The sequence below is a fragment of the Hemibagrus wyckioides genome, linkage group LG20 (genome assembly GCF_019097595.1).
Source record: "Hemibagrus wyckioides isolate EC202008001 linkage group LG20, SWU_Hwy_1.0, whole genome shotgun sequence".
NCBI lineage: Eukaryota > Metazoa > Chordata > Actinopteri > Siluriformes > Bagridae > Hemibagrus > Hemibagrus wyckioides.
In genome coordinates this window covers 11,660,109-11,687,438 of record NC_080729.1, presented here as the reverse complement: position 1 = coordinate 11,687,438, position 27,330 = coordinate 11,660,109, and the positions used below count along the sequence as shown (strand labels likewise).

General features: G+C 39.3%; 1 protein-coding gene and 1 long non-coding RNA gene across 3 annotated transcripts; both read right to left on the bottom strand.

Moving 5' to 3' along the window:
- Positions 1–333: 333 nt before the first annotated feature.
- LOC131370560 (guanylate-binding protein 1-like) lies at positions 334–12,362 on the bottom strand. Of its 2 annotated transcripts, XM_058417909.1 has the most exons (11): positions 12,239–12,362; positions 9,991–10,195; positions 9,648–9,775; positions 8,961–9,070; positions 7,849–8,060; positions 7,321–7,563; positions 7,048–7,196; positions 4,975–5,106; positions 4,324–4,536; positions 3,693–3,795; positions 334–2,640 (listed from the first exon to the last, which is right to left on the bottom strand). In XM_058417909.1, the coding sequence occupies exons 2-11, from the start codon at positions 10,172–10,174 to the stop codon at positions 2,234–2,236; spliced, it is 1,881 nt and encodes a 626-aa protein (XP_058273892.1). In that variant the 5' UTR covers positions 10,175–10,195; positions 12,239–12,362; the 3' UTR covers positions 334–2,233. The 2 variants fall into 2 exon arrangements, with proteins under 2 accessions (XP_058273892.1, XP_058273891.1); XM_058417908.1 differs by lacking the exon at positions 12,239–12,362 and having other exon boundaries at positions 9,991–11,690.
- Positions 12,363–17,146: 4,784 nt separating this feature from the next.
- On the bottom strand, positions 17,147–27,283 carry LOC131371128 (uncharacterized). The gene is made up of 4 exons (XR_009207501.1): positions 27,183–27,283; positions 18,284–18,492; positions 18,034–18,136; positions 17,147–17,760 (listed from the first exon to the last, which is right to left on the bottom strand). It is a non-coding gene; the product is annotated as an uncharacterized LOC131371128 (long non-coding RNA).
- Between the last annotated feature and the right edge of the window lie 47 nt (positions 27,284–27,330).

Genomic DNA, 27,330 nt, shown 5'->3' with positions numbered 1-27,330 from the left:
ATAACTAAAGCTGCTAGACAATATTTGCATAATTTGGAAAGTTGAGGAATTCCATGAATTTTGTAAAGTTTAATTGTTATTAAACTTGATAGAAAATTGGCTTTGAGAATGACAGATGAGGCACCTGATAAATCAGCTGATTAATCCATTCCTTAATCTCCATTCAGTAAGTCCCTGAATGCAGAAACATATGGCAGCCTTGATCAAAATCGATTGTGTCATAAAGGTTTGGGATGGATTTAGATAGATCTAAATCTAGAGTCTAAAAATAAACACATGTCCATCTGAAACTCTGTGCCTTATGTATAGTAGATAAAATTAGGAGACTTGAAAGAAAATGCCATTTTATTTTCTGTTTAGTCTTAGTTAGGCAGCAGAGGCAGAAGTGTTGGAATGGAGTCAAAAGACAGGGGAAAAAGAGTCAGAAAATCTTTGTGCTATAAACTGGTTAGAGAGGTGATCTTGCGACTGAAAATGTTCTCCAAAATCCTGGCCATTGGCCAATTGTGGGTGGAGGCATGAAATTGGCCCAGTCAAGGGATCTGGGTTTTGGAAGGGAGAGTGGACAGAGGGTCAGCTTAAGATGAAGAGTGTTTGAAATCTCTGCATCAGAGTCTGGATCGGAGCCAAGTTCATTGAGTGAGACATTTTCCCAATGTAGGAAGCAGGGTTTTTTAGTGGGGAGACATCTGGAATTCATGATCATATAAGGGTTCATAGATATGGAATGGAATGTGCTACTGAGAAGGCTGTGAACTGACTGGGTGAATGTGTAGACATACATGTGTTCTGTGAGTGTATATCATTGTTTTAACAAAGTTCATAATATTTATAAACAGAACTCCTTGTCCATAGGTTTTCTATGGGATTCAGGTCTGGAGAAAGTGCAGGCCACTCCATTTGTGCAGGCCACTCCATTTGAGGTACCCCAGCCTCCAGCAGCCATTCCTTAATGATGCGACCTCGATGAGCTGAAGCATTGTTGTCCATGAAGATGAAATTAGGCCTGTGCTGTTCATGCAGGGGCACAATGACTGGATTTATGATGTTATTCGGGTAGTATTGGCTTGTCACTGTACCATTCACAAGATGTAGGGCAGTTCTGTATTGAGTAGACACACCTGCCCAGACTGTAACACCACCACGACAGTGGCTGATGCATAGCACTCTCCTTGATGTCTCCAACATCGTTGGAGGCCATCATTTCTGATCAACGTGAATTGACTTTCATCAGAGAACAGCACTGAGGCTAACTGGTCCCTCGTCCAGCGTAAATGCTCCATGGCCCATGCAAGACGATAATGCCTGTGCCTAGTGGTGTGGCAAGGTACCCTTGCAGGTCGTCTAGCATGCAGACCACGCTGATGTAAACGGTTTCGAATGGTCTGACGTGACACTTGGGTGCCTCTCACCTCCCTTAAATGTGCCTGGAGTTGAGTGGCATTCTTCATCTGGTTCTGCAGGGCACTGTTCACAATAATGCGGTCATCAACGTGGGATGTGGCCAAAGGACATCCACTTCTATGCCTTTCTGTGACTCTTCCAGTCTCTCTGTATCTCTGTCACAACCTGCTGATGACACTCTGTGACACTCTAAGCTCAGTGGCCACTTCCCTCTGAGAACATCCTGTTTGAAGCCTCGCAATGGCGAGGTACTGTTGATCAATTGTTAGGTGTCGTCTTGGTCTCATGATGTCAAAATGTGAACAGCATGATGAAGAGGACTGTTTAAATAACAATTCTAATTGATCCAGAAAATTTATTGGTCGATTCATGGATCAAACACCAGTTGTGAATTTTGCCGTTAAGCACCTTGTTAGAGAACAGCAAGTTATTCAAAAAGTACTGAAACACTGAACAGTTGGACATGTGCATTCAAAAGTGTAGAGAAGGTCAAATTAAGTTCACCTGTAAAGGTTAAGTACAGTTATGATAGAAAAGCATTGAAAGAACACAAGATGCAATGCACAAATAGCAATTTATGACTCATGGACAATATGCAAAAGCTTAATTTCATTACTTACATTGCTTAGATTCTTCAGAGAAAAACAAAAAATTTGCAGGTATAATCTGAAGTACATGCTGATTTTATGTCAGAAGTGAATGTCACATTGCAGTTCCACACTGAAATATATTACCTCACACAAAGACCTGGGAGTTATCAGATTTCTTAAGCTGGCTTTTAATATATATCAAATAATATTTCACTCATTTAAACTTTTTTTCTCTGGCATTAAAATGGCATTTTGAGGGATTTCCTCATGAGTTTATACTGAAGGACTGTGGAAAACACATCTTTGGCAGTGTCAATAAGTGGCATGACATAATCCTTAAAAACGCCACCAGATTCTTTTTCCTTTTCCTTTTCTTTTTTAAGTTGTTCAATCTCCTGGCCCAGCAGCCGGGCTTTCTCATCAAACCCTTTCTGTATGAGTTCTTTTTGTTCGGCCAGTTTGCACTCCACTGCTCTTCTCATCTCCTCCTGTTGCTGATTCTTCTCCTCCTCAAACTTCTTCTCCATCTGCTGTACCCGTTGCTGATGGTTCACTTTTTCCTCCTGTATTAGTTTCTCCATCTCCATCTGTTTTTCCTTTTCTACTTTAAACTGCTGCTCTAAGAGAGATGCTTGTTCTTTTTCCTCTGTACATCATCACCAAGGGTCAAAGGAGGAAAGAAAGTAAAGAAGAGAAAGTATAAAAAACTCGACTTGTTAGTGTTACTACTTTTTTTTTTATTAATTTTATTAATATATTTTATTAATAGGCATTCGTAATTTGCAGTATTCTCTTGCAAGCTATTGGATTGGACAGTGTTGACATTTTAATAAGATTCATGATTATGTATCAGTTTTCTGTTCTCACACTTCGATGAAGTGAGAACACAAAAGCCATCATGCAATGTGCAAATCTGTTATTTACCTCTGACAGGAAAAGGAAAAGCAATACTTGTCCTCACCCTTGCACCTACTATTAAGTCTACTATCATGGCTTGTAAAGTTGCTAACACAATCATGTAACATTACTAAATAATGTTGTAGTAGATTTTTTTTGTTGCTAACATTCATTATTTGTCTCAGTGTCATTTTGAGCTACTTATCTGTGAACCTCCTCCTTGCTGGTACAGTTCTTCTTCAGTATATTCTGGCTGAAGTATTTAAGGTTTGATGTCACTGTTTAACAGTAACTCAGAAAATCTTCATCCACTGAGTCATTTCTGTTGCTTGAGTAATCAATTTGCTCCCTCACAATAATTTTCTTACAAACCAAAATTATTGCTTATTATCAGTTACCAGCTAGATATCTGGCTTCATTTATCTAGTGAGCACCTCCTTCCATTCTTTTCTGCCCAAATAGTCTTCCTAATTTCACATTTACCTCCAAGCATGTTTCCACCAGGTATATTTATGGGTAGATTTTTTTTCCAGTAATCCTTATTTACATTTGCAACATTTGGCAGACATCCAACTTACATTTTGTCTCATTTTTATACAACTAAGCAATTGAGGGTTAAGGGCCTTGCTCAGGGGCCAAGCAGTGGCAGCTTGGTGGACCTGTGATTCGAACTCACAAAGTCCAAAGCCTTCACCACTAAGCTACATTTATTTAGTTGGGTAATATCAATACAGTTTCTTTTCCATGGTTTTCACACAATGTTCACACAATATTTGAATATATCAGTTATGCCCAGCTTACTTCGAATCTGTTTGTCACTTTCAGTCAGTTGTTCATCAGTCTGGAGAATTAAATTTGCCTCTGCACTTTTCCCCTTCAGAAAGCTCTCCAACAAAGCCTCAGCCTTCACAAAAAAAAATACACATACATAAACGCCACAGAGACACAGAGAGAGAGCGAGAGTGAGAGAGAGAGAGAGAGAGAGAGAGAGAGAGAAAACACACCCACAGTAATGGAATTATTGTATTAGTAAGGAACTGGAGCCTTCTGATTTGGGTTTTTCATCAAACCTTAAGGTGGATGGATTATGTCCACCTCATTATGTTACTGTCAGTCAAGAAGAGGAATCTGAGAGTGTCATGGGAACAGGCTCACCCTAACTGGACAGATGAAGATTAGAATCTGTCCAGTTGCCGTAAATCTGTGTCCATGATATCTTGCCAGGGTTGCATTGTTAAAATCACAGAAATCATAAAGCTGAAGCTTTTGACCTGTATCAGCAGAATGTTATGCATTGTGCTATTGCATGATTGGCTTATTAGACAACTGCATGAATGAGGAGGTGTATACTGTGTATACATACACGCATACACACGTGTATTTATATATAAAACTTTACATGTGTGTGTGTGTGTGTGTGAATGTTTCTTACCTGGTTTCCCTTGTTGGGCTTGCTGTGGTACTCAACAATGATCTTGTCTCTATGTCTGCAATAGAGCTCATATCCTCCAGGCTTTGCATACTCCCCCTGCCGTACACACACATTCACCTCCTCATACAGATCAGTCAGAATTTGGTGGCACTTCTCTTCTGATGCCTCCATGTTCTGAACAGTTAGCTCAGCATAGTGCTTATCTATTTCCTCCTGAAAATAACATTGCATGAACAAGAACAAAATACATAAACATAAGTAATAAAAATAATCATAGATAAACTTCTAAAATCATCTTTACACCTAGAGAGTAGTACATATAATATAAACATATATGTTTTCTAAGTGTTCTAATATTTTTTATTCTGGTCAAGGTCATCTTGGATCCAGAGTCTATCCTGGGAACACCACACACAAATTAAGAAAAAAACCATGGATGGGACACTAATCCATCACTAATCTATGGGGCGCACATATTCAACATTCTTTCATATCTAGGGGAACCTCAGAATAGACAATCCATCGTATTTTGGTGGATAAATTAATGTGGAGGAAATTGGAGAAATTGGAGCTCAGGATTGACACTAAAGAGTGTGTGCATCTGTGTGGTGTATGTGTGGGAGTGTGTGTGGGGGGGTGTTCAAAACGCACCATCAGTTTCTTGAAGTATTCCCCTTTTTCATCTTTAAAGGAACGTTTCATAAACTCACTGCAGGCCATGTTGCTGATCCTCTGGTGTTCAGCAGAAATTTCATTAAAACTGACAGGAAATGTTCTCTTCACCTGGATTAACATTGGATATGCTTTAGATTAGAGTCATAAGTCATATCTTAATGCTAGTATCACACACACACACACACACACATACACACACTATTTTATATATTCATATAACATGTATATTTTTACTTATTAACTATTTTTATTATTATTATTATTATTATTATTATTATTATTAACTACTTATGTCAAGGCTGTGTGTGTGTGTGTGAGAGAGAGAGAGAGAGAGAGAGAGAGAGAGAGAGAGAGATCTGTAATTGCACCTATATCTGTTTAGTATTTAAATCTGTAAATCAGATTCAAAACCTGAGTGGACATGGCCTAAACATGAAGTATCAAACATTAAATATGAACCATTCCACTATGTCCACAGCTACCCAACTCACACAGATTCAATAATTAATATATAGATGGATGTGGGACTGCTATTTGTAAATAGTGCTCATGCAGTTATTATTTTTGTTCGTACACTATATTGGCAAAGGTTTTGGGACATCCCTCCAAATCATTGAATTCAGGTGTTGTTTTTCAGGGGTTGGGATTTAGTGAAAGAAACTCTTAATGCTTCAGCATATCAAGACATTTTTGACAATTTCCTGCTCTCAACTTTGTATATGGACCTTGTTTTTTGCATTGGTGTGCAGTCATGTTGGAACAGGAAGGGGCCATCCCAAAACTGTTCCCACAAAGTTGGGAGCATGAAATTGTCCCAACCCCTGAAAAACAACACCTGAATTCAATGATTTGGAGGAGTGTCCCAAAACGTTTGGCAATATAATGTACTTGTGCCCAGTATTTTAAATAAATTACGTTAAAATAATGTATTCTGTCTTGCATGTATTTGTGGATTAGTCCAGTCCAGTCCAGGCCTTAATGCTACCACTTTGATTACTGATGCTCACATATATTTGCATATGCATTTCTGATAACTCTTGGTTTTTCACAATTATTTTGTCTTTAATTTCTACCATTTAATTTTTGCTATTTTTCTCTATATATTGTTAACTATATCCCTTTGTTTTTCATGTCCACACACTTTAATTTTTACTCTTTTCTTTCTTCATATGTAGGACAGTTGTAAAAAGCATTTCACTGCAAGTCGTACTGTGTATGATTTCGTATGTGATGAATAAAATTTTAATTTGAATTTGATTTTAATTTGGTTGGGTTGTGGTTGTGTTTCTTTTGTGTTTTGGTGATGACAGTTTTGGTTTTCAAACTTACTATAACTGCAAGTTTGGTCAGTCCCATGTTTTGATTTGTCTCCCTTGGCTGTACATAATCACCTTGTATGTGTTAATATTGATATACGTTTGCATTCACTTGTAGTAGGGGTGTGACAGCCATTTATGTTGGAAGTGGGTTTTGTCTTTGTATTTTGGGGTAAGTGAGTTTAGGAAAGATTACTGTCTTTTGTTTGTTTCTATTTTTCTGTGTAGGTCAGTTAGTCCCTAACCTCATTGTGTTATTTCAATTTCAATTCAATTCAATTTATTTGTCTAGCGACTTTTACAATGGACATCGTCTCAAAGCAGCTTTACAAAAGAAGATGAACAGAGAAAGGAGAGGGGAAAGAACAAAAACCCCAAATAACTAGAAATAAAAATTATTTTATTATTTTATTAATTATAATTTAATTTAAATTATTAAATTAAATTAAATTAAATTATGAAACTATTTTATCCTTATTTTATTTTATCCCTATTTCCTGTTTTCTGTTTGTTATTATGGCCTTGGTCCACCCTGTAGTTTAAAACAATACTGCTAACGTGTACATAGTACAGTGCCATAAGTTCAGGGTACACAACTTCAAGCTTTTTGCTTCACTAATCACTCAATGCACACTGCTTTATTTAAGAAAAGTGCCTCCTTTTCATGTATATATTCATATTTGGTAACGTGTGTGTCTGTGTGTGTGTGTGTTTGTGTGTGTGTGTCTGTTACCTGTTCCATCTCACTCTCATATAGCTTAAACCCCTCCTGCACAGCTGCCTCATTTTCAATCATTGCCATAGCAACCACAGCATTCTCCAGACAAGGGACTTTTCCACTAGAGATCGTCTGCACATATGTCTGCACTAGGTGACCAAACACTGTCAACACAAGCACACACACAGTCACAGCACAGAGATGAACAGATCTATGTAGTGAAACACAACTGAAATGTTGATACAGATAAATAATAATATTGGAGATAAAAAAAAATGTAGTGCTTACTCCTCCCTGTGACTTTATATCCTCCTTTAACTGTTTTTTCTCTGCTTTCAGCAAAGACATAGTCACAGAAATGCTGTGTAACATCCAGAAATTTTGGGAAAATTTCACTCTCATCCAGGCTCTCAATCATAACCATTTTCTCCTGGGAGGCAGGAAACGGGAAAACAAAGCACTTGCGGGTTGGAAAATAGTTCCGGATACACTGCCTTGGAAGGTTATAGTTGGTGTCCTTCTTACTAAGACCTGCATTGTAAAAATAATTTTGATCTATTCACACATCCCAGTGGAAATGTTACAGAACAATACAGTTTGACTTCCAAATGCAACAAAATACACAGGTGGCTAAAAAATAATCTGTGGCATTGCAATTGAAGTTCTATTGTCCTACTATTTGGAATAAGGATTGCAGTAATTGTTTAAAAGTAAATATTTTGTTCTATAGTGATTTCCACATTTAGAGTATGCTATTAGAAAGAGAGTTCTTGCACATGTTCTTTCAATATCTTGGATCACTAATGTCATTTATACCTTTCTTCAGCTGCAGGGCAAAATCCAGGTACTCATCCTCGGTCACTTGACCCTTATTCTCAAGCACCAGCTGTAATGAAAAATCACGCACAGTCCAGATAAAGTTAGGAAAAAACTGCACAAACTGAGTGTCTTCCTCCTCCTCCTCAGCCTCAGCTGCTTTGGATGCAGGTGATTTGATCTTAATCTGCTCTGCAAGCTCAGTGACATAGCTGCAACATGTTAAGGAATCATGACTTAATGAGAAATACAGTCTTGGGGAAAAGACAGTACAACCTTTTTCAATTCTGTATTTTTTTAATCTATCAGGACCAATATAACAACTGTGTGGTTCTCAGCAACCTTTATAAATGAAAAAATGTTGTTATTGTTGTTGTGGTCCGCATGTTTCAATTTGGCCCAGGTTTTACGCCAGATGCCCTTAGTGACACAAATAATAATGAAAAAACACAATAGATTTTAATATGTAGTAATTTTATCCAAAATATAAAAAATATATATAGATGTAATATAAAAAAAATGTGCTATATTTCCTCCCAAAAGTGTTTACTAGTGAACCAGTGTTGATTTATGCATTGACGGAGACTTCAAAGCGCTTTTGCATGTTGCTCTGGATAAGGGCGTCTGCCAAATGGCAATAATGTAAATTTTCAGCATACAGTATCTAGGGGGCGATGGTATCTCAAGTGGTAAAGGCTCTGGGTCGTTGTCCGGAAGATCAGGGTTCAAGCCCCAAAACCGCCACAGTTGAGTCCTTGAGCAAGACCCTTAACCCCACCTGCTCCAAACAGAAACTCCTACTGAAATTGTGTACTTTAATTTACTGTTGCTAAAGGTGATTTTACATGTTACTGAATTATATGGTATACTTTTGGGTAAAATTATACTTACTGAAATCTGTTATATGTTATATATAGGTTATATGTTTTTAGAAGTTGGTGAAGACCACACAATTTTGCCTAATCCTAATAAAAAAATAGAATTGAATGTGTACTTTCTTTTTCCCATGACTGTATCTGTGGCTTTTTAGCATTGTCTAATGGACTATTTCTGTATTTGTTTTAATAAATTATTTTAATACAATTTGTTTTGTATTTTACAAGGAAGGATACTGTAGTTTTTCCACTGCTGTGTTGTCGATGGTTCCACGGCTGTTGTAGACCAGAGTGCTGCTCAGAAGAACAGCCAGACAGAAGATCCAGGCATCATTTTTAGAGTCTCCCTAAAACAGTATAAATAATGTACACTATAGTTATGTATATTTAGAAATGTTCAATATTATATGATCCTTATATAGTATGTTTAGACAAAAAATACTTTTAAAGATATTCTTAATTGTATAGCTCATCAGTTTCAGGAAAATGATTACAAACATTTTATTAAATATTAATTGTTTCTTTTCTAGTCTTATGCTCATGCAATTAAATCCTCTATAGAATGCATATGTCCCAACACCATAGGCAGGTCCTGCTTTAAATTAGGAACTTAAAATATAATTGTTAATCAGTATCTTTTTGGCTGTGCAAATGAATGAATTCAAACAGATTCATTACAAAGATATGATTTTTTGTGCTAATAAAACTTTGTTTGCTGTTTCTGATAGTAAATTTGAAGTAACCAATGTCTACCACAACAGATTAAATACCCTGAATGCAGATCATCCAGCGATTCATTATTACAGTAAAGCTTTTCAAATATAGGACCAATGTAATTTGGCCACTAAAGCATATATTCTAATTTGATAATATGCAATAAATGCACATTTACAATGATATACTCTGTTGCTATGAAGTCCTTACCTTGTCAACATCCCCAAGTCCCTCAGTGTCCAGCAGCACCAGAGTATGTCCTGTTCTACTGGGATGTGGCACACACCACATCCAAATACCTTTAGTTTTGGACTCAATGGTGCTGCCCAGAGCAAAGCCTGAAAACATCCATAGCAGTCATATTCACTATGAGATTCAAATAAAGTTTGGTATTCTAGACATGTTGGACGGACAGAAGTGTTCAAATATTGCTCATGAAGCTACTTTGGTGCAAACACTTCTACTGGTTGAACTATTTTCAAATTCCATAAGGAAGAAATTCTTTTTCAATTCTGAAAAAGTGAAAAATCGCCAAGCCCTCACCAAAACTCACCAGTTTGTTTTCCTGCCAGTCGGTTCATGAGGTAAGACTTTCCTGTGCGATAGAGTCCTACCACAGACACCACCACCACAGGCTGGTTATTCCTGGACAGATACTCTATGGCTGCATCACTTACATGCAGTGAACCATTGACATTTTCCACCAAACAAATAGGCCCAGGCATTGGGATGCACATGATGATCTCCGCCTCTGCAGTCTAGATGTTGAAAATTAAATAGTCTTTTTATTGCAAGTGCACAAAACAGTCAGTTAGCATGCAAGCATGGATTAGATCCCTAAATCAGAGGCATGAGAAACACGATGACATGGTCAAACAGTAACAAAGTCACAGAGGCGCACCTGTAAAATACTAAATTACCCCAAGAATCCATGTAAATTTAATCCTATTCAGGGGAGCCAAGCAGACCAGTGAATGACTACACTCCTGGGCCTGCTGTCCCCATCAATGCTGCCTTGTTTGAAGCTAGGACCTGGATGCTACTGGGAAGGCCCTGATGTGTGCAGGGTCAGGTTTGTCCCTGCAGGTTTTCTACACTGCTAATCTGCTCACTATTATAACTCACTGACTAGTTCTATTAGTGTAACTCTGAGATAGATTCAGTTGTATTCTACCACATATATTTTACTTTTGCCACGCTATGGCTGAATTCCTGATAGTAGAGGTGGCTGCAAGATAAATCGCAGGGTTTTACTTGTTAACTGGCCCAAATACTCTAACCAGTTGTCAAACAAGGACCAAATGCTTTCAAATTATTAGAATGTTTCCCAGAGTCCATCAAGTAATGCTGAAAGACAACACTGAGGATTCTGAGACCACAGACAGCAAAACCTTTCTGTTGTCTGTAAGGAGCCAATTGAAGTTTTGGTGAAATGTGCCCTATTTAATTTCTGGGCTCTCCAAGCTTACACTCTATGTCAGGTTATGGATTGTATTCTGCCTTTTGGCAACCAGATGCCACTGATAAAACAAAGAGTCTTGCTGAGAAACCTTTTGTGAATGTCTTCAATTAACTTAACTTAATTGTGCTCCTGTACCAGCTTTTGCTTTTGGGTCCTTGTTCTGTGTGTAGCCAATTTACACAGACATTTATACACAATCCTGAATCAAACAGAAAGTGGATTTGAGTTATGGTCAGTCAGAGAAAGAGACATTGTTCTGGATTGTTCTTTTATTTCAACAAACCACTTTTCAAAGCATATCACATGGGTGGCCCCTGTTTTTGCTTCTTCTGTCTGTTACAACTTACCACAGCAGGTGCTATAACCTACCCCGGTAGTTTTAACAAAGGAACACTGTGCACATGACATCTACAAAGCGCTTAAGGGGACATGGTAAATGGAAAATATGAGATGGGAGGAAAATGTATATTTCCATGCTTTTGTGTTCACTTGCAAACCTTTTGTCATTGAGTTTGTACAAGCAGTACTTCCAGTTTCATTTATCACTGTCTGCAGGAGCCAGCTGATAAGCCAGCTAATCTTTTTAAAAGTATGTAACGGCAGGTCAGTTTTATTTATTTGACACTCAGAAAAAAGAAAAGATAATTTTAAATAAATATGTAACAACATGAACACAACAATTTACAGTATTTATGAGTATACAGGCTTAAAGTTTTAACAATCTTTTACCTTTAAAAATGGCAACACTGGTAAAGTTTAAAGACATGCTATAACGTATTAAGCCAAATAAAAATATATTTAGCAAAAACATCTTTTAAGAATTATTATTATTATTATTACCTTTGATGCATTACATTCTTTAAAAATGATTATATAATTGTCAGAGATTTCCTTGATTAAAAACATTGAAACTATTGATTATTAAATATAATACTACTACTACTACTACTACTACTAATAATAATAACAATAATAATAATAATAATAATAATAATAATAATAATAATAATAATAATAATAATAATAATAATTATTATTATTATTATTATTATTATTATTATTATTATTATTATTATAAAGACTGCAAACCATGTCCCCTTATGGGCTCTGAAGACATTATCTCACATAGAAGTGATATTCTTGCAGAGATCTGAATTGCTGCCATTTCTAGAAAAGAAATATGGTTACTTTCAAATAACCAACACAAATTTGCGAACTCTAACTCTAATATTCAGTAGGTTACAGGCACGGAAGCAAAATAAGTGTTACAACGATACCCAATAGAGAGAATCTGCAGGGTAACACATCAAGAAAGGAAACCAACCAACCAAAAACTTACCTTATAGATCAACCTTCAATTGCTAAAGAGATGCAAACCAAACTGATGTCGAACTTGCAGGCACCGAGCTATTTATAAGCTATGATCAGGTCCGAGCGGGATCACGTGGGTTAGTTCGTGAAATCAGGGTATTTCTGAGAAATCATGCAGTGCAATCTGCCTCAGCAAAGCAGACGGGGTGTGATCTTACTGTGGACAAATCTAAACACCCAGTGTGTGTTTTACTTTCACTTTCGCCTGCTTCCGAATCCACAGTAACAGTGAGCACAGGATGTCCTCAGCAGATGTTGCTAGACTACACGGTTGCCATGGTGGTACAGAAACACTCAGACAAACAGTCACACATGAATAAAGAAAGGATGATGCATTAAAAAGGTTTTATTTGTTAAGTAGTCAAACATATAAAACTGAAACAGGCCAGCATTCATTTGCTAAACAGATACCGCTGAGATGATCATAGGCGCATGAGATCACGTGGAGGTCAGGAAATCGTATCATGCTAGTCAGACAGGGCATTATCTAATGGTGCAGCATCCCCTGTTTATTTCACATTATACAAAAAGAGAGCTTCAATTTGCTCTACTTTCACTTTCACATGCGTTTCATTTTCTCATGCTGTTTACTTCACGACCTTAAGGAATGTTTTCTTCTGTTATTTATAACCCTCTCTACGGTCTGCAGGCTGGAACTGAAAAAAAAAAAATGCTTTGCATCTACGTTCACACAGATTTCAACTAGATCAACTCTATACAAACATAAGACATGCAGTAAATAGGAATCATTTACACTCTACAATGTAAATGAAATATTATGTTTACTATAAATCGAACAACTGTGCATAACACAGTTATGCTGAGTTAACTTCCAAATGGTGGACTGCAGAACAATGTAGGAAAATGTCTTTAAGCTTTGGAAAGAAAAATGCTTAAAAAGAAAAAGGAAAATGATTATTTGCCCTTTTTATAGTAGATTTTTTATTGATTATGTGAAATATTTGTGGATGTTTTTCCCATGTCCATGTGGGTTTCTTTTGGGTTTATATGCAAGCATATGCCAGGAAGAGGATTGGCTATAAATATAAGTATGTAATACATATACTACATATGGCTATGTAGGTAATACATATGGCTATGTAGGTAAATATAGTGCGAGTAAGTGTGTGAATAAGTTAGTCCATGATGATGTACGATGGACTGTCATCCTATTCAGGGTGTGTCCCTCATATGCAGTGTACCCAAAATTGGCTCCAATAGGCAATAGACTACTTTACATCTCTTCCATGGACTTTCAGGTCTTTTTGTGTTGCTGAGTTCACCAGTGCATTTCTTCTTCTTAAGAATGTAGCAAGTTTTTTGATTGGGCCACTTTAAGTTTCTCTCTCTGATATGTCTTTTTTGTTTTTTCAGCCTAATGATGGCCTCCCTTAACTGCCACCACTTTGAATCACATATTGTGTGTTCCCATAAACAGCTAGGAATTTACATTTAACACTTGGAATTAACTTCAGACCTTTTATCTCCTTAGATTGTCACAAAATAATAGAAAACAGGCCACACCTGGCCACATAACCTTTTGTCAGTCAATTGTCCAATTACTTTTCAGCCTGTCAAAAAGGATGGACTTTGTAAAAATTGGCCAAATCGTTAATGGAATATTTCTCAGCACACTAAATGCTTGGTAGTGATTTCCACCACCTCAGCCACAGCAGGTTCGTGCACAAAGACAGGAAATCATTTAACTTGACCTCTGTTCATAGTCGCCTAATACATGTTATGTTTTATCTGTATTATGTACAGCACACTTTTATCAGTTATTTATTATTAAACAAGAAGAAGTGTGTTTATTTTCACTTTCACATGTGTCCCCACCATACATCTCTGCTATTAATAATCCTCTCTGTAGTCTGTACAGAGAGTAATCCTGTCAGCGTTTTATCTCAAAAAGGAACTAACTCAATGAGATGACACGAGGAAGTCATCTTGAGAGGAATCATAAAGAAAAGGGAACATTGGGTGACACTGGATAGAAATATTATGAGTTATTCTTCCACATCTGTACTTCAAACAGTACGTTTATCTCACTATGACCTTTCAGTTTTTGGTTCACATTCAGGAAGAAGTACAACTGAAATTGATTTTTCACATATTGTGCATCCTAGGAGTCTCAGCACAGTTGTGTTGTGGTGGTTATCTGAGTCATTATGGCCTTTTTGTAAGCTTGAACCAGTCTGGCAATTTTCTGTAGATCACATCAGAAAATGCATGTACATGTTGCTTTGATGGGTTTTTTTTTTCTAAATTGCACTATTTTTTTCTAAATTGCACTATTCTGTGTAGAGATTCTGGCACCAACTATGGCATGTTCAAATAACTGAGATCACATTTTTTCTCCATTCAGGTGGTTGATGTGAAGTCTAACTAAAGCTGCTAGCCAATATTTGCATAATTTGGAAAGTTGAGGAATTCCATGAATTTTGTAAAGTTTTATTGTTATTACAACTTGATAGAAAATTGGCTTTGAGAATAACGTTTCTAATGACAGATGAGGCACCTGATTAGTCAGCTGATTAATCCATTCCTTAATCTCTATTCAGTAAGTCACCGAATGCAGAAACATATGGCAGCCTTGATCAAAACTGATTGTGTCATAAAGGTTTGGGATGGATTTAGATAGATCTAAGAGTCTAAAAATAAACACATGTCCATCTGAAACCCTGTGCCTTATGTATAGTAGATAATATTAGGAGACTTGAAAGAAAATGTCATTTTATTCTCTGTTTAGTCTTTGTTTGAGTGTCACTAGGCAGCAGAGGCAGAAGTGTTGGAATGGAGTCAAAAGACAGGGGAAAAAAAGTCAGCAAATCTTTGCACTATAAACTGGTTAGAGGGGTGATGTTGGGGCTGAAATGTTCTCCAAAATCCTGGCCATTGGCCAATTGTGGGTGGAGGCATGAAATTGGCCCAGTCAAGGGATCTGGGTTTTGGAAGGGAGAGTGGACAGAGGGTCAGCTTAAGATGAAGGAGTGTTGAAATCTCTGCATCAGAGTCTGGATCGGAGCCAAGTTCATTGAGTGAGACATTTTCCCAATGTAGGAAGCAGGGTTTTTTAGTGGGGAGACGTCTGGAATTCAGGCTCATATAACGGTTCATAGATATGGAATGGAATGTGCTACTGGGAAGGCTGTGAACTAACTGGGTGAATGTGTAGACATACATGTGTTCTGTGAGTGTATATCATTGTTTTAACAAAGTTCATAATACTTATAAACAGAACTCCTTGCCCATAGGTTTTCTATGGGATTCAGGTCTGGAGAAAGTGCAGGCCACTCCATTTCAGGTACCCCAGCCTCCAGCAGCCTCCCGCAGCCGTTCCCTAATGATGCAACCTTGATGAGCTGGATGAAGATGAAATTAGGCCTGTGTTGTTCATGCAAGGGCAAAATGACTGGATTAATGATGTTATTCGGGTAGTATTGGCTTGTCTCTGTACTATTCACAAGATGTAGGGCAGTTCTGTATTGAGTAGACACATCTGCCCAGACTGTAACACCACCACGACAGTGGCTGATGCATAGCGCTCTCCTTGACGTCTCCAACATCATTGGTGGCCATCATTTCTGCTCAACGTGAATCGACTTTCATCAGAGAACAGCACTGAGGCCCATTGGTCCCTCGTCCAGCATAAATGCTCCATGGCCCATGCAAGACGATGACGCCTGTGCCTAGTGGTGTGGTCAGGTACCCTTGCAGGTCGTCTAGCACGCAGACCACGCTGATGTAAATGGTTTTGAATGGTCTGACGTGACACTTGGGTGCCTCTCACCTCCCTTAAATATGCCTGGAGTTGAGTGGCATTCATCATCCGGTTCCACAGGGCACTGTTCACAATGAAACGGTCATCAACATGGAATGTGGCCAAAGGACGTCCATGTCTATGCTTTTCTGTGACTCTTCCAGTCTGTCTGTTTTTCTGTCGCAACCTGCTGATGACACTCTGTGACACTCTAAGCTCAGTGGCCACTTCCCTCTGAAAACATCCTGTTTGAAGCCTCGCAATGGCGAGGTACTGTTGATCAATTGTTAGGTGTGGTCTTGGTCTCATGATGTCAAAATGTGAACACCATGATGAAGAGGACAGTTTAAATACCAATTCTAATTAACCAGAAATTTATTGGTCGATTCATGGATCAAACACCAGTTGTGAATTTTGCCGTTAAGCACCTTGTTAGAGAACAGCAAGTTATGCAAAAAGTACTGAAACACTGAACAGTTGGACATGTGCATTCAAAAGTGTAGAGAAGGTTAAATTAAGTTCACCTGTAAAGGTTATAGTGCAATTTAGGTGCATCCTGAAATTTCACCAGAAAGCCGAATATCCTTAACTTTTTGTGAGTAGTGTACTTCACATGGTCAGCACAGTGCAAGACTAAGTTAGAAGAATAAGCCTTTATTATTGCTACATATACATTACATCACAGTGGAATTCTCCTCTTCACATATCCCAGCTTTGGATTTTGAAAGTGCAGTGATGTTTTATGTGAAAACATTAAGGATTCCCTGTTTTAGTATTTTCATTCAAGCTAATATGTAAGATTGACATGAACCATAAATCCAGTCCAAAACAACATCTACTCTTCAATAAATATATAAGGTAAGAGGAAATCATTCTGTCCACTTGTAAACAAAATCAGTTTTTTAGTGCATATTATTTTCTTTTTCTTCAACTGTCATTTTAGTTCAAAAGCAGTGATATGTTATTTTTTGTAGCACATACATTGTACACTTTTATTACTCACTTTATATATATATATATATATATATATATATATATATATATATATATATATATATATATATATATATATACTATATTAGTATATTTAGGGACCTCAGTATTTAGTTTTGATCTATTTCATGTACCACAGGTTCTGGAATGACAATAAATCTCCCTTGAACCTTTAATATATCAATATACTTAAAATATACAAGTGCAAATGTATGTATAAAGGTCTATATTAGTAAATATACTGCGCAACATCATTTTCCAATATATTACAGTATGTAATTGTTACTTAATTTTAGTTAGTGTTTTTTACAGAAGTGTGTTTTACAGAATGACAGTCTTGACTTTCTTACATAATAGGCAATCCTTGCTTCATTGCTCTATACTTGAGATAAAAACCCAACGATTCTTTAGCAACACCCATACCAGGAACAACATAATCCTTAAAAAAACTGTGAGACAGGTTATCTTTTTCTTTTTTAAGTTGCTCAATCTCCAGGCTCATCAGCTGGGCATTCTCATCAAACCCTTTCTGTATGAGCTTTTTATGTTCGGTCACTTTGCTCTCTAGTGCTTGGTCCAGCTCCTGCTGTTGCTGATGCTTCTCCTCCTCATATTTCTTCTCCAGCTGCTGTAGTCGCTGCTGATGGCTTTCTTTTTCCTCCTGCATCAGCCGCTCCGTCTCCATCTTTTTCTCTTGTTCTATTTTACATTGCTGCTCTAACAGAGCCACTTGTTCTCTTTCGGGTCAAGGGGGAAAAGGACAGAGTAAAGAAGTGAAAGTATAGAAAAGGATATTTCACAGTCTACAGTGTTCTCCTTAAGTATTAGAACTAGTACTAAGTTTGGTTAAAAATGTTCAAACAAATTGTACTAACATGATATTATGCATGTAAAAAAATGTACGTTTTAGGAGGGCAGAAGTAGGTACAGTAACTGAATTTTACTCCTATAACAGTCAAACTGTTTTGTAATGTATCAAACTATCAATGATATGGTTATGCTCAACCTACCTTGAATCTTCTTGCCAAATTCGGTCAGTTGTTCATCAGTTTGAAGAATTAATTTTGCCTCCACACTTTTCTCATTCAAAAACCTCTGCAACACCTCCTCAGCCTTCACACAGAAAACATACACAAGCATATTGTAGTGAAGCCCTGTTTTTCTAAGGCACTACAAAACCAACCTTTGTTGATTTCGAGATTATGTTTTAGCTAGCATTGTTGTGTGTTTCTGCAACACTGTATATCTGTATATCAGTACCTGGATTCCCTTGTTTGGCTGGCTGTGGTAATGGATGATAATGTTGTTTCTGTATGTGCTGTAGAGTTTATATCCTCCAGGCTTTGCAAAGTCTCCCTTCTGCACAAGCTCTCTCATCTCCCTGTTTAGATCATACAGAATCTGCTGGCATTTCTGTTCTGATGCCTCCAAGTTCTGAATAGTTCAGCATAGTGCTTATCTACCACCTCCTGAAAATACAATAATAACATACTATAAGAAACTTCATTAAAATCCTCAACGCCCTCATCATTTTATTTTTCTTACAAAACACATTCAGAAAAACAGCAAAACAAAACTCATCAGGTGCTGTGCATATATTAAATATACGATTGTGTTTTTTTTGTTTAAAAAATAATCAAGATCTTGATAATACCAAATGCATTTTCCAGCTTTTCCAGTGTTTTTATTAAACAAATCATAAGAATAAGTGTGCAAAATAGTAAAACTGTGTATTACACAATTTAATCATATGGAAAAGCTGGTGGCTAAGATGAAATTACTGATTTTGAAAGAATGCACAGCATGGTGAAGAAGATTCTTATATCTTAATGTCTGATACACACCAGTGTCTGAGATGTTTTTTCTGCTCAGATAATTAATACATGATTAAGAGTTTGGATTGTTAGAGTTTATCTCAGCAAGTGCTGGTGATCTAACTCCAGTGGTGGGCCGTGCATTTCACACCTAGGCCTTCACTGGTGTCCTTCCTGAATTAATCCACCTCTATGCCATCATTATGACGCCACAGCAATAGATACTAATCAACCGTTAAATAGCAAAGTAAAAAAGAAATTAGTCTACAGTATTTCACACCTCACAAGGAATAGTCAATTTTATTACACTTACTTTTCTCAAAAAAGACATTCTTGATGACATATGCAGCAAACTGCAATCTCCGGAGAATGCAGCATCCGAAATGAGATGCAGTGAATATAGAAACAATGTATAAGGTGCCATGTATATGCATACATATACAATGTATACCATATACAATGTATATGGTGCCTGGCTCTTCTGCTGGCGGACAGCACATCGCAGAAGGAGGTGCGCTAACTCCCATACTCTCCCTCTCTCTGAACCAGTGGTCCACAGCTGGTACTTCGGATGGTTCTCCCGACCAAGGGAACAGAGGTGGTTGGTAACCGAGTATGCACTGAAAGGGGGTTAATCCGGTGGATTCCTGGCGGAGAGAGTTCTGTGCATATTCGACCCAAGGGAGGTATTAACTCCAATCTTGTTGGTGGTTATGGCAGTAGGCCCTGAGATAACGCCCGATCTCTTGGATCTTTCGCTCAGTCTGGCCGTTCGTCTGGGGGTGGTAGCCCGAGGATAGACTTACCGACACTCCCAGAAGTTTGAAGAACCCCTGCCATACCCTGGAAATGAACTGAGGCTCTCTATCAGACACAATGTCTTCAGGGATGCCAAAGTGTCTGAAAACATTGTGGAAGAAGGCAGGGCGGTGGGTAGGCCTTTGAGTGGGATGAGCTCACAAGCTTTGGAGAACCTATCCACCACGACGAGGATGGTAGTGAAGCCATCAGACGCTGGTAAATCCATGGCGAAGTCAACGCCCAAGTGGGACCAGGGTTGGTGTGGAGAAGGGAAAGGCACTAGCTTACCCTCCGGCAGACAGCATGGTGTGGAGATCATGGCACAGACTGGGCATCCTTTCACGAAGTGGGTGACATCCCAGGCCATGTTGGGCCATCAATACCTGTCTTGGAGGAGTGAGATGGTTCGCTGCCTGCCTGGATGACCAGAACCTGGAGCGGCATGTACGGAGTCCAGAAGGGAAGGATGTAGGGAGGTTGGCACGTAGGTTTTCCCTTCAGGACCTCCCGGCGGAGCAGGTTCCTCTACAGTGGTGGCACAAATGTCCTCATCAAGGGACCAGATGAGAGGACATACAAAGAGGTCTGGAGGGAGTATGTTTTCCAGTTCCTCTGGTTTGGGATCAGGTGAATGGATTCTGGAAAGAGCATTGGCTTTGGAGACAGTTCCCAGTTTCCAATGTCATAGTTCTGCTCTGCTGGGGATAACTTCTTGGAATAGAAGGCGCATGGGTGGAGTACTGGGGGCTCACCTCTCCACTGGGACAACACTGCTCCCACTCCTAGAGAAAAGCCATCTACCTCCACTACAAAGGGATGGCTTGGGTCTGGATGGAAGAGGGTCAGTGCAGAGCAGAAGGCAGCTTTCAGCTTCTGAAAGACTTCGACCACGTCTGATGTCCAGCTGAGTATTTTGGGTTTTCGACGAGGTGAGAGAAGCAGTGTATTCACTATAATTGGCGATGAATCATCGGTAAAAGTTTGCAAACCCCAGGAAGCGTTGGAGATCTTTGAGGGTTTGGGGTTGTGTCCAGTCCTTTACCACTTCCACTTTTGTGTGATCCATCTGGATGCCCTCAGAAGTTATGATGTAACCCAGGAAGTGGATAATGAGCTGGTGGAACTCACATTTCTCCATCTTGAGGTAGAGGTGGCAGTGGTGTAGTCGATGGAGTATGTCTCGGAAGATTTCTTTCATGAAGTTCTGGAAGACTGAAGGGGTGTTAGAGAGCCCATGGCATGATAAGGTACTCGCAATGTCCGGATGGAGTGATGAAGGCCATCTTCCACTCATCACCTCAATGGATGCGGATGAGGTTTTATGCACTGTGCAGGTCCAGTTTGGTAAAAATGTGAGCTCCACGTAGTTCCTCGAAGGCCACAGGCACCAGAGGTAGGGGTAAGCAAATTTTACCATTTGAGAATTGAGAGTCCAGTAGTCAATGCAAGGTCAAAGCCCTCCATCCTTTTTGGCCACAAAGAAGCTGGAAGCTGCCAGAGAGGTGGATGGTAGAATGAACCCCTGTTGTAATGCCTCCTGGATGTACTCCTCCATGGCCTTATGTTCTGGGACTGAGAGTGGGTAGATTCTCCCCTTTGGTACCTTGGCGGCGTGTGGTGGAAGTTTTGTAGCGGCAGCTTTGCTGAAGACATCCTGGTAAGCCTGATATTCCTCAGGGAGGTCGACTTGGGTGACGGTCTGAGGAATCTCGATGGTAGTAGACCCCAGGACCACAGTTTCTGGGACAGGGACTGGGAATGGTCATAGGCAGTGTTGAAAACAGTAGTCACTCCACTGATCAATACTCCCTGAGCTCCACCTGATGTTGGGTTGGTGTTGGGCCAGCCAGCGGTGTCCTAGGATGACATCAACTATGGACTCCTCCAGCACCAGCAGGGATAATGTCTCTTCGAGAAGGCAGCCAATGCGAAGGGTTAATTCGGGAGTTATCCACTGCACCAGTCCATTGCCCAGCAGTTTACCTTGGATGGTGGTGATCTGGTAACGTGTAGGGTTATTCTGGCATGGGATATTACAGGTGGACAGGATATGTGAGGAGATGAAATTCCCAGAAGAGCCAGAATCAAAGAGCACCTTCGTCTCTTCGTCATTGTCATTGCAAAGTACATAGCAACGAAATGCTGTACATAAGAATACAGCCTTTACTGCTATCTTGCAAATCTTCACAAATTACATGCGGAAATCTAATTTTAATTATTTTACTGCTGTCATAAATTCTTTTGGTCATTGCTTATCTAACTTTATGGTTAGTTTTATTGTTATTATTTTTATGACACATGCAATTTCTGGCACTAAATGTAGTGCAAGCCAATGTTTTGTTTGTAGCTTATTCTGTCAGTGCTTTTGCCATTAATTAATGCTTTCTAAATACAAGATGAGTGCAGTTTATTTGATGCTAAGTGTATTGGGCTTTCTTGTAATTTGGTAAAGATACAAACATATAATGTGCATATTTACAATGAAATTGCATGTATTGTGTATCCAAGGAGATGGTATTATCACCTTGTCAATGTCCCCCAGTTCTTCAGTATCAAGCAGCACCAGAGTTTGTCCTGTTCTATAGGGATGTGGCACACACCACATCCAAATATCTTTAGTCTTCGACTCAATGGTGCTACCCAGAGCAAAGCCTGAAAACATCCACAGTAGTCATCATTGATCAGCTTATATATACAGTATATATACACTATATTGCCAAAAGTATTCGCTCACCCATCCAAATAATCAGAATCAGGTGTTCCAATCACTTCCATGGCCACAGGTGTATAAAATCAAGCACCTAGGCATGCAGACTGTTTTTACAAACATTTGTGAAAGAATGGATCGCTCTCAGGAGCTCAGTGAATTCCAGCGTGGAACTGTGATAGGATGCCACCTGTGCAACAAATCCAGTCGTGAAATTTCCTCGCTCCTAAATATTCCACAGTCAACTGTCAGCTGTATTATAAGAATGTGGAAGTGTTTGGGAACGACAGCAACTCAGCCACAAAGTGGTAGGCCACTTAAACTGATGGAGCGGGGTCAGCGGATGCTGAGGCGCATAGTGCGAAGAGGTCGCCAACTTTCTGCAGAGTCAATCGCTACAGACCTCCAAACTTCATGTGGCCTTCAGATTAGCTCAAGAACAGTGCGCAGAGAGCTTCATAGAATGGGTTTCCATGGCCGAGCAGCTGCATCCAAGCCATACATCACCAAGTGCAATGCAAAGCGTCGGATGCAGTGGTGTAAAGCACGCCGCCACTGGACTCTAGAGCAGTGGAGACGCGTTCTCTGGAGTGACGAATCACGCTTCTCCATCTGGCAATCTGATGGACTCTGGGTTTGGCGGTTGCCAGGAGAACGGTACTTGTCTGACTGCATTGTGCCAAGTGTAAAGTTTGGTGGAGGGGGGATTATGGTGTGGGGTTGTTTTTCAGGAGCTGGGCTTGGCCCCTTAGTTCCAGTGAAAGGAACTCTGAATGATTCAGCTGGCCCCTTCCTCTTCCAACATGACTGTGCACCAGTGCACAAAGCAAGGTCCATAAAGACATGGATGACAGAGTCTGGTGTGGATGAACTTGACTGGCCTGCACAGAGTCCTGACCTCAACCCAACATAACACCGATGAATTAGAGCGGAGACTGAGAGCCAGGCCTTCTCGTCCAACATCAGTGTGTGACCTCACAAATGCGCTTCTGGAAGAATGGTCAAAAATTCCCATAAACACATTCCTAAACCTTGTGGACAGCCTTCTCAGAAGAGTTGAAGCTGTTATAGCTGCAAAGGGTGGACTGACGTCATATTGAACCCTATGGATTAGGAATGGGATGTCACTTAAGTTCATATGCGAGTCAAGGCAGGTGAGCGAATACTTTTGGCAATATAGTGTATATAAGTGTGTGTGTGTGTGTGTGTATTAAACTTATTACATGTGCTATTACATGTGCTATTGTGAATTCTTGCTAAATCCCCCAAATCAGGTGCTAGTAATGGATTTACTGTCTGGTCATTTCTCAAAGACATTAGCTGGTACTGCATGTAATAACTTGCTCAATTGATCAAACTAGGGCAATATTCCCGGGGCAATATTGCTGTTGAAGTACTGTTTTCTTACTGTTTATTGAAAGCAAAACAACAGTACTTATTTACTTTAATACTCTAATTTAGACTGGTGATCATGGTAGAACTGACAGTGACCTGGGAAGAGTGCACGGATGAAGCATATGAAAGGAATCACTCTAAGCACCAACTGCACATGGTGCTCTCCAGCTCTGCAGTCTAGATGTTGAAAATAAACAACTTTAATTAAATAAAGAAAGCTGAATTGCTTTCTGTCCAATACAATGAAAATTACCTAGATAGGTTTCTTTAGCACATGAAAAACCATGCAAATATCATCAAAATCTACAAAGGTCCAAAGGTCCCTGAAGTTCATAAAGCCACAAATACACTATCTGGCCAAAGGTTTTTGGACATATGCCCAATATATTCATATAAGTTTGTTGAGCATCCCATTCCAAAACCACGGGTTTAAAAGTGAGTAGTTTCCTTCTTTTTGTTATAATAGCCTCCAGTGTCCTTGAAAGTTATTCCACTAAATTTTGGAACATGGATGTGAGGATTTGTGCCCATAAGAGCCAGAAGATTGAGAAGCTGAGCCTGCTAGGCCTGAACAACTCTCTCTGCAACTGGATCCTGGATTTTCTGACTGGGAGACCTCAGTCAGTCTGGATCGGGAACAGCATCTCCAGCACCACCACACTGAGCACTGGAGCTCCTCAGGGCTGCATGCTCAGTGCACTGCTGTTCATTCTGCTGACTCATGACTGTGCAGCAATGCAAGGCTCCAACCATATCATTAAGTTTGCCGATGACATGACCATGGTGGGTCTCATCAGCAAGAACGACGAGTCAGCATACAGAGAGGAGGTGCAACAGCTAACAGCATGGTGCAGAGCCAACAACCTGTCCTTGAACATCGACAAGACTAAAGAGATGGTTGTCGACTTCAGGAGCGCACAGAGTGAACATTCTCCACTGTTCATCGACAGATCCTCTGTGGAGATCGTCAAGAGCACCAAATTCCTTGGTGTTCATCTGGCAGAGAACTTCACCTGGTCACTCAACACCAGCTCCATCACCAAGAAAGCCCAGCAGCGCCTCTACTTCCTGAGGAGGCTGAGGAAAGCCCATCTCCCTTCCCCCATCCTGACTGTGTTCTACAGAGGGACCATCAAGAGCATCCTGAGCAGCTGCATCACTGCCTGGTTTGGGAACTGCACCGTCTCAGATCAGAAGACCCTTCAGCGGATAGTCTTCACCCTCCTGCCATCTGGAAAGAGGTACTGGTGCATTCGGGCCCTCACAACCAGACTGTGTAACAGTTTCTTTCCCCAAGCCATCAGGCTCTTCAACACCCAGGACTGAACTGTACAAACCTCTCTCTCTCACACACACACACACACACACACACACTCAGGACTGAATTGTACAAAACTCTCTGTCTCTCTCACACACATACACTCACACACACTCTCTTTCTCACCTGTGTGGACACACACATAATTTATATTGTTCATTACTTATTGTACTACCTCAACCCTTGAGTTTATTTCATCTGCTGCTATATTTATATTTATGTTTATTTCTATTTGCACTACCTCAACTGCTGCTATTGTATTTTTGCACAATACATGTTGTCAGGCTGCTACATATATGTGATAATCATATATGTTATTAGTTGGATGTTTTTTTTTTCTTTTTTTTCCTACAGTTTCTCATAGTAGTACATCATTTCATTTTATTTTATTTCATTTCATTTACATTTCATTACACATGGTCTTTTCTTTTTTCGGCGCTAAGTGTCCTGTGTTTTTGTGTTGTCTTTTTGTACTTATTGTTTTTGCACTGTCTTGTCTTTGCTCTGTTTGCACCTATCTGCACACTTTGCACTTTATGTGGCTTGGACAAACTTCTGTCCTAGCTGTGTTGTTGTTTTGTGTTTAAACAGGTCCTGGAGAAACATTGTTTCATTTCACTATGAACTGCGTCAGGTATATGTGGTTGAAATGACAATAAAGCTTCTTGAATCTTAAACTTTTGAATCTTGAAGAGCATTACAGAGGTCAACCTGGGGCACAGTCAGTGTTTCAATTGATCACAAAGGTGGTCATTTGGGTTGAGGACAGGGCTCTGTGCAGACCACTTGATTTTCACCCTAAACTTGGAAAGCCATGTCTTAACAGATCTTGCTTTTTGTGCTGGGGCATTATTGAGGTAAAAAGAGTTTCATCCCCCTTGATTCCAGTGAATTAAAATTGTAAAGCTTCATTATACAAAGACATTATATTAAACACCAATCAGGCATAACATTATGACCACCTGCCTAATAATGTTTTGGTCCCCCTTTTGCTGCCAAAACAGCTCTGACCCATTGAGGATCCCTTAAGGTGTGGTGTGATATCTGGCACCATGATGTTAGCAGCAGACCCTTTAAGTCCTGTAAGCTGCAAGGTGGGGCCCTCCATGGGACTTAACTTACAGGACTTAAAGGATACTTACAGGACTTAAAGGACACTTTTGATAGATACTGACCACTGCAGGGTACAGAGAACACCCCACATGAGCTGCAGTGCAGTTTTGGAGATGCCCTGATCGAGGTGTCTAGCCATCACAATTTGGCCCTTGTCAAACTCACTCAAATCCTGACTCTTGCCCATTTTTCCTGCTTCTAACACATCAACTTTGAGGACAAAATGTTCACTTTCTGCCTAACAGGTGCCATGATGATGAGATAATCAGTGTTATAATGTTATGCTTGATCAGTGTTTGTATATACAATTCTGTGCTTCCAACAATGTGGCAACAGATTTTGGAGGGCCCATATGTTGGTGTTCCCCCTGTGATTAATAAAGTTCTTTGAATCTTGATTCTTGAATGTTCAGGTGTGCAGAAAAACTTGGCATTATAATGCATGTAAATAACTAGTGTTCTATTTTAGTCCTTCTAAAAACCAGGAGAGATGCAGTATAGTATAGCAAGACAGAAGTAATACCCATGAGGAGGATACACTGTCATGGTAAGGGCTGGTTGTTTGACCAAGCCTGTTTTTCACTGTGTCATTTAAAAAAAATATCACACACTATGACTTTATTTAAAAGCTTTGCGCTGCGTGCACACAAGCACAAAATGGTGCCCAGGTAAGGGCTAAAAGAAAAACTCTTCCAGATTCTTTATCGCCTTAAATAGATACTGGTTAGGCTGGCATCTGATATTATATTCTTTCTCACCTTTTTTTTTAAAGCATCACCAAAACAATTTTAAGTTTGCGTTTACATTACTACAACCGTAAAAGTAGTTTAAATGAAATATATTGAGTTTGAAAGGATTGATTTGAATCCAAATGTGAAAGATATTTTACCACTGATTCAGGTTATATGACAAATATTTATTAAATGTTTATTGGGGTTTACAGAAATGTCAAGATAAATAATAAAATCATGTTGTAAAGATCAATATATTTTGAAACCAACCAAATACTTACCTAATGCTATGACTGGATTTTAAGCTGACTCTAGAGCACTGGCTACACCAAACTGACAGAGAGACTAAGCTGAGAGGATTTATATGGAGTGATCCTTCCTATAACACAGGGCTTTCCGAGAAACCACGGTGTCACGTGTCTTCCCTTC